Source organism: Theobroma cacao, chromosome 1 (genome assembly GCF_053813885.1).
Source record: "Theobroma cacao isolate CCN51 chromosome 1, ASM5381388v1, whole genome shotgun sequence".
NCBI lineage: Eukaryota > Viridiplantae > Streptophyta > Magnoliopsida > Malvales > Malvaceae > Theobroma > Theobroma cacao.
In genome coordinates this window covers 31,124,224-31,131,833 of record NC_142639.1, presented here as the reverse complement: position 1 = coordinate 31,131,833, position 7,610 = coordinate 31,124,224, and the positions used below count along the sequence as shown (strand labels likewise).

General features: G+C 37.1%; 2 protein-coding genes and 1 pseudogene across 2 annotated transcripts; 2 read left to right on the top strand and 1 right to left on the bottom strand.

The window, feature by feature from the left end:
* Positions 1-834: 834 nt before the first annotated feature.
* On the top strand, positions 835-3,979 carry HOT5 (GroES-like zinc-binding dehydrogenase family protein). Its single transcript, XM_007050052.3, has 9 exons — positions 835-995; positions 1,068-1,204; positions 1,995-2,041; positions 2,124-2,449; positions 2,617-2,699; positions 2,876-2,951; positions 3,153-3,310; positions 3,391-3,552; positions 3,634-3,979. The coding sequence occupies exons 1-9, from the start codon at positions 962-964 to the stop codon at positions 3,748-3,750; spliced, it is 1,140 nt and encodes a 379-aa protein (XP_007050114.2). The 5' UTR covers positions 835-961; the 3' UTR covers positions 3,751-3,979.
* A 497-nt stretch (positions 3,980-4,476) lies between these two features.
* On the top strand, positions 4,477-6,321 carry LOC18613033 (ammonium transporter 1 member 1-like). The gene has a single exon (XM_007050051.3). It carries the CDS (start codon positions 4,568-4,570, stop codon positions 6,119-6,121), a length of 1,554 nt encoding a protein of 517 aa, XP_007050113.3. The 5' UTR covers positions 4,477-4,567; the 3' UTR covers positions 6,122-6,321.
* Positions 6,322-6,664: 343 nt separating this feature from the next.
* On the bottom strand, positions 6,665-7,224 carry LOC148764727 (ammonium transporter 1 member 4 pseudogene; annotated as a pseudogene).
* Between the last annotated feature and the right edge of the window lie 386 nt (positions 7,225-7,610).

The following is a 7,610-nucleotide window of genomic DNA, read 5'->3' as shown; positions in this document are numbered from 1 at the left end:
GTATTCTTGAAAATATTATGTTCCCTTTTTCCTTCATTCGGATTTTTTTCTCATGAAGTTTTTTCCTAGTAAGGTTTTAATGAAGCATATTCTTACTACAATGGATATTCGAAGGAGAGTGTTATGAATATATTTGTAAATATCCATATCTAGTTTTATATGTAAATTAGATTGGATCAACCTTAAGATTTAATCCATCCATCTAATCCCTTAATATTATCTTCATCTTATAAATTCAATCTAGATAAAGGGTTATTAGCCTATAAATAGACCCCTTCACTTCATTTGTAAATACACATTTGAATCAGATTTTTTTACTCCCTTTAAATACTTTCTTTCCTCTAAATACTTGTTTTTATATTTCTATTATAGTTTTTTCTCAAATTTATTTCATAACAAATTATATTTTTTTATTTTAAATATTTAATTAATCATTTTTGAACATGTGTTTAGGTAAAACAATAAACATAAATCCTAATCAATAATATTTATCAAAATGTCACGTGGTAAATGACATGATATAAAAATGCTACATATGTTGTTGATTAATGAAAATTAATCAATAATTAAAGGAAAAGGTTATTTAAATTAAAATAAAAATTTAAAAATTTATTTAAATACAATAAAAAATTTAAGACTGAATTAACTTTTCTGACACAATTAAAGTGTTTATTTGAGTGTTTAACTTATATTTTATTTTTCAAACTAAAATTTAGTACTTCCTCAGGGATAAAAATAGACGGACTTGCAAAATCAGTGTCAGTGATAACACTACACGGGCAACCAAACATCACCGATTCCAGCACAAATCGATTTGATTTATCATATATCTGAAAAAACAGAGAAAGTTTGATTAGACCTTTTGTCCGCTCTTTCTGTGAACTCTCAACCTCAAAAACAAATCATTTCTTCATTTCTCTATTGTTTCTTCTTCTTCTAAAATCCTTCTGATTTTTCAGTAATGGCTACTCAAGGGCAAGTCATCACTTGCAAAGGTAACTCTCTTTCTCCCCTTTTCTTTTGGCTGATTGTTTTGAAACCCTAATTAATTAATTGTGATTGTGTAGCGGCGGTGGCTTATGAACCGAACAAACCGCTGGTCATTGAGGATGTCCAGGTGGCTCCGCCGCAAGCCGGTGAGGTTCGGATCAAGATTTTTTTCACTGCTCTCTGCCACACTGATGCGTACACTTGGAGCGGAAAGGTTTTTTTTTTTTTCCTTTTTGTATTTTCTATATCTCAGTTGATTTCTTATTTGTTTAAAATCGGGTGCATTGCATCTCTTTTATGTGGTTTTTTGGTTTGAAAAGTTTTACCCGCATCAGTTGCTTTATCTTAAGAGAAGAAACTGTTGAAGAAGGATTAATTTGCGATGAATGAGTAACGGGAATTTGATCACTTTTTTTATGTGGATTCTTTGAGGCTGGGTTTGATTGTTGCTTTTACAATTTGCATTTTACTTTTCTAAGAATTTGCGATTAACGGCAAAATATTAATTGATTAAAGATGAACAGATAACTAAAATGAATACCAATTCTAAATTAGTATTTTATATAAAAAAGTATAATTCCTAAGGTAAAAGCAAAAAAAAAAAAAAAGAGAAAGAAAAAGGTAAAAGCAATAGCCAATTCCTAAGGTAATGTGTTTCTTGCTCAAAATGCTATGTGAACTGAATGGTCTCCTTAATCTATTCTTAGGAAGAAAGAAAAAGTGGAAATTCAATCCGAAATGAAGTATTTTTGCAGACTATTTTCTTGCTTTAAAATGGGAAAGATATGTGTATAATGTTGTTCTATGTTGATTTTGCTAATTTAGGTAATGAGAAATTGGAGGGAGATACTATTGATAATAATATAATTTGATGTTTTTTGTGTATCCTCTTGCTGTGACATTGATAACGCCTAATCTAATGTGGCTCAAGTTTTTTGTCTGTTTTGATAATGTTAATCCAATGTTTAGATCTGATGTCTGACATGCATGATTTGCCTTTTCAGGATCCTGAGGGTCTATTCCCATGCATTCTTGGTCATGAGGCTGCTGGGTGTGTTGTTTCTTATTACTTCTTATAGTTCGTGAGCCTCTTGATTGCTAAGGGTGAGTTTTGTTTGAATTTTTGAGCGCAGGATTGTAGAAAGTGTTGGTGAAGGTGTAACTGAAGTTCAACCAGGTGACCATGTCATCCCTTGTTACCAGGCAGAGTGTAGAGAATGCAAGTTCTGCAAATCAGGAAAGACAAACCTATGCGGCAAAGTTAGGGCAGCCACTGGAGCTGGAGTCATGATGAATGATCGCAAGAGTCGCTTCTCAATAAATGGAAAACCAATATACCACTTCATGGGCACCTCGACATTCAGCCAGTTCACAGTTGTACATGATGTTAGTGTTGCTAAGATTGATCCACAAGCTCCTTTGGACAAAGTAAGCCTTCTTGGATGTGGTGTTCCAACTGGTAAGTTTTAACTTTCTTTTAACAAATCTGTAATTCCATAAATAATCTTCTAAATGGATAGCATGTTGCATCATTTATTTGACTCTGTAATTTATTTGCTTTCATGATTGTGTATACTTCATCTTTTGCACAAACCTTCATATTAATATATAGTTTGTGTTGGATAGGACTTGGAGCAGTTTGGAATACTGCCAAAGTTGAACCAGGGGCTATTGTTGCTATTTTTGGCCTTGGGACTATTGGTCTTGCAGTAAGTGTCAAAGATGCATCCCACTTATCTAGAAAATTATTTACACTGTTTATTATGAACTTCTTGGCATGTTTTCATCCATCTTTTCAAAAAGTTTGTTATTGCTTCCATTGTTCTCTATTTGGTGCTGGATGTTAAATTGCTTATGTTACCTATTTTTGAATGCAATGTTGCAGGTTGCAGAGGGTGCAAAATCAGCTGGTGCTTCACGAATAATTGGTGTAGATATTGACAGCAAAAGGTTTGATGTAGGTAAGTAATTTACAAATGATGATGCTTAGAAAGCAGATTATTTGGTTAACATAAGTATGAAATATCCAGTAAACATTCTGTGTAATGTCAATAATGAAATACATTTGCAAGAAAATGAGTGGTTTTTTGCTTATCTTTTTTAACAAAAAATCATGTGTTACTTCTATATGTTTACCTTTTTTAGTAAATTGGAACTTGCAGCAAAAAATTTTGGAGTTACAGAGTTTGTGAACCCAAAGGACTATGATAAACCAATTCAGCAGGTCCTTGTTGATGTCACGGATGGTGGTGTTGATTACAGTTTTGAGTGTATTGGAAATGTCTCTGTCATGAGGGCTGCTTTGGAATGCTGTCACAAGGTGAGTGGTGCCTGAATTAGCAGAGCATTAATGATTGCGTAAATTGTGAATGACATCTAATGCACCTGAAATACATTCAGGGCTGGGGAACATCAGTTATCATAGGTGTTGCTGCATCAGGTCAGGAGATATCTACTCGACCTTTCCAATTGGTGACTGGTCGTGTTTGGAAAGGGACTGCTTTTGGTGGTTTCAAGAGCCGTTCACAAGTGCCTTGGCTTGTGGACAAGTACATGAAGAAGGTAAATGTAGTTTGTTTATACATTCTATATTTGAGTCTGTTGTGTGAGCAGTAGTTTATTATGCTCTCCTTGATGTTGCAGGAAATCAAAATTGATGAATACATTACCCACAATTTGACTCTTGGAGAGATTAACAGTGCATTTGATCTGATGCATGAAGGGGGTTGCCTCCGTTGTGTGCTTAAGATGCATGAATGAGGCCATATGTGTGAGCTGAAGGGGTGACCTGTGAAGAACTCCATTCGCGGGAAAATACTTTATTGCCATCTTTAAAGTAGAAACTGGAATGTGTTGGAACAAACTGCTTTTAGAGCCTAGTTTTCAACCTTGTGGAAGTGTTTGCTTTACCTTTAATAAGAGAACCCGCGTTGGAGGTGTATGCATGAATAAAATAATTGAGCTCTAAATCATCAAAGCTATTGCACCATGCCGTTGTTGAGTATTTGAGTGAACTTTCGTCTGCACTACCCAGACACCTCCGTTCTCTCTATTTGGCTTTCAGAGTATTGAATAATTTCGATTTCAACCAAACCTTCCTTGTTGTGTGTTGTAAGTATTGACTAGTTGTCTTTTGAGTGGAGATGGTAAGTAAATCAAATCACGATTGGAAAATGCACTGGACCTTAACAAGCACCAATAAATTTCATTATGCTTTCCTAAATAATAGGGTGGAAAACGTGTGAAATGTAGGGAAAATATACTCAAGATTTCTTCCTTCTGGAATATTCTATGATTTATTACTATTTATTCCTCAATGTAAAAGATTCTACATTGCATGCTCCAATTCAAAGCAAAGCGGCCGTTAGGGCTGCGTCTGTTTTTATGGAAAATACAATATATTGGCAAGTACAGGCTTAACAGTTGAAATTCCAAGTGTTGGTTTGCTTGGTCCGATTCTATAGGCTCACAACTGTTTACAGCACGGAATCTAATTTAAGCGAGGCTCTCTAAACGTAGAGGAGCACCAGAATCCTCTTCAAATTCCAGCCTGGAATCCCGGATCTTCTTCCTCTCCATGTATGTATATATCCCATTCCAAGCTACCACCAAAACTTGGGGCACAACAAACCACATTGGCATCTTTCTCTGTCTATTCCTCCCAATGGCCTCACTTGAGTGCTCTGCTGATAACCTACGCCCCCTACTAGGCAGCGTTGCTAATGCCTCCGCCGCGGCAGAGTACATCTGTAGCCGTTTTGATGCGGTTTCCAACAAGTTCATTGACACTGGCTACGCTGTGGACAACACCTACCTTCTTTTCTCCACTTACCTTGTGTTTGCCATGCAGCTTGGTTTTGCCATGCTCTGTGCTGGCTCTGTACGTGCCAAGAACACCATGAATATCATGCTCACCAATGTCCTTGATGCGGCTGCTGGTGGCCTTTTCTATTATCTCTTTGGTTTTGCATTGGCTTTTGGGGCACCATCAAATGGCTTTATTGGACAACATTTCTTTGGTCTGAGTAGATTCCCTACCCCGTCTTTTGATTATGGCTATTTCTTGTTTCAATGGGCGTTTGCTATTGCTGCTGCCGGGATCACCAGTGGTTCGATAGCAGAGAGAACTCAGTTTGTTGCTTATTTGATTTACTCATCTTTCTTGACTGGTTTGGTTTACCCCATTGTATCACACTGGTTCTGGTCTGCTGATGGCTGGGGAAGCCCTACTAGATCCAATAATCTCTTATTTGGATCCGGGGTCATTGATTTTGCTGGCTCTGGAGTGGTTCACTTAGTTGGTGCGATTGCAGGCCTATGGGGTGCAATCATTGAAGGTCCACGAATTGGCCGTTTTGATCATTCTGGCAACGCTGTGGCCTTACGTGGACACAGCGGCACTTTGGTTGTCCTAGGCACATTTCTGCTATGGTTTGGATGGTACGGATTCAATCCGGGCTCATTTGTCAATATCTTGAAAGCTTATGGCGAAAGTGGATCCTCTTACGGACAATGGAGTGCTGTGGGCAGAACAGCTGTCACCACATCCCTTGCTGGCTGCGCTGCTGCTTTGACCACTCTCTTTGGAAAGAGATTACTTGTTGGCCACTGGAATGTCACTGATGTTTGCAATGGATTGCTTGGTGGGTTTGCAGCAATCACTGGTGGCTGCTCTGTTGTCGATCCTTGGGCTGCAGTTCTTTGTGGTTTTATTGCCGCTTGGGTTCTCATTGGATTCAACAAGCTTGCGGAGAAATTTCATTATGACGACCCTTTAGAGGCGGCACAGCTTCATGGAGGATGCGGTTCATGGGGGATAATATTCACAGCATTGTTTGCAAAGGAGAAGTATGTTAATGAGGTTTATCCAGGACAACCTGGAAGGCCTTATGGCTTGTTTATGGGAGGTGGGACGAGGCTCCTTGCAGCACACCTTGTGCAGATTTTGGTAATTGTGGCTTGGGTGACTGTCACAATGGGGACGCTGTTTTTCACTCTGCAAAAATTGAACCTTCTGAGGATCTCATCAGAGGAGGAGATGGCAGGAATGGATATGACAAGCCATGGTGGTCAGGCTTATGAATATAATGATCATGAAAACAATGCAAACAAGCCACCACCAGCATTTTAAGGTGGAAAGGGCTATCATAGGTTTAATCAATGATTGTGCTAGTTGATTGAGTTCTTGATTTAATTGGACATGCACTGTCATCTTAGGTTGTCTTGTATAGTTAGCATCAAAAAATGAATTATGGGTAAAAATCTGTTAGTCATTGGTTGTGCCGAATAAACATGTTTCCAGATTTTCTAGTTCTCCTTGTTCATGAACAATTTCTTGTTTAACTCATTTCTTCGACGCAGAACGTATCTTCAAACTGGGAAAGAAAAGGAAACTAATACTTTAATATTCCATCAAACTTTTTTTTATTGCTAATTAGTAAATAAATTCATTTGCAAGCCTATACAGTCCAAAAAAACTCAAAACACAATCTATCTCACTTTACAATCTTTCCAACTCCTAAGGCCTAAATGAAACAAACTGTATATGATGCATGATATCTACTCAGGGACACCATCGTGTGCCATTTCCTGGGGAACCTACCAAATTGTACAATCTAAATCAGAACAAATCAAACGGCAGAGCTATCCATCTTTGTCATCATAAATGAAATTTTCAGTTCTTGATCATTGTGTTCATCATTATATACACAGCATAGGCCAATCCTCCATGGCTAGTCAAATCCATTCCTGCCATCTCATCTTATGAGATCCTCAAAAGCTTCAACTTTTGTAGTAGACAAAGCATTGTTCCCATGGTCACACTAACCCACCCTGCCACCACTAAGATCTGGACTATATGTGCTGCTAAGAGCCTTCCTCCACCTCTCATGAGAGCCCATACGGTCTTCCAGGTTGTCCTGCGCAGATGTCATTAACCGAATAAAGTAAACCTTCTTTGCCAACAATGCAGTAAATATAATACCCCATGCATTACACCCTCCATGAAGTTGTGCTGCCTCCAAAAGGGCCATCATACTTGGAACTTCTCAGCCAGCTTGTTGCATCCAATGGGAACCCAAGCGGCAACAGATCCCAAATGACTGCTTCGCGTGGATCAGCAACAGAACAACCGCCGGGGATTGCTGCAAACCCACCAAGTAAACCATTGCAAACATCAGTGACATTTTAGTAGCCAACAAGTAACCTCTTTCCAAAGAGAATGGTCAAATCCATGTTTCTTTCGAAACAAATTCTACTGTTTTTTTTTTTTTTTTTTACTTTTTTCTTATTTGTTTGTTCATAATTAGAGCTTTTAGCAAATGTAAATATGACCCTGAAAGGAAAACAATTTTATTTTACAAGAAAAAAATGATATTTTTTATGATAATGTTAAAAAAAAACCCTCTAAACTATTTAAGAAAATTCAATTAAACTTTTATTTTTTTATGTCAAATTAATATTTTATAATTTTATTTTGAGTCAAATAAATTCTTATAATTAATGATTGACAAATTACTATTAGTCAAAATGTCACTTGTTATTTAATACTCACATTGCACTGATGTAAAGGGTGAAAAATACCATATAACTATATCATCATATTATATTAGCATATCATG

Bases quoted from the DNA above. Each gene is read 5' to 3' on its own strand.
- HOT5 (XM_007050052.3), top strand. From the start codon at position 962: ATGGCTACTCAAGGGCAAGTCATCACTTGCAAAG. The intron at 996-1,067 runs GTAACTCTCTTT...GTGATTGTGTAG, and splicing joins GCAAGTCATCACTTGCAAAG to CGGCGGTGGCTTATGAACCG. The intron at 2,700-2,875 runs GTAAGTGTCAAA...GCAATGTTGCAG, and splicing joins TTGGGACTATTGGTCTTGCA to GTTGCAGAGGGTGCAAAATC.
- LOC18613033 (XM_007050051.3), top strand. From the start codon at position 4,568: ATGTATGTATATATCCCATTCCAAGCTACCACCAAAACTTGGGGCACA.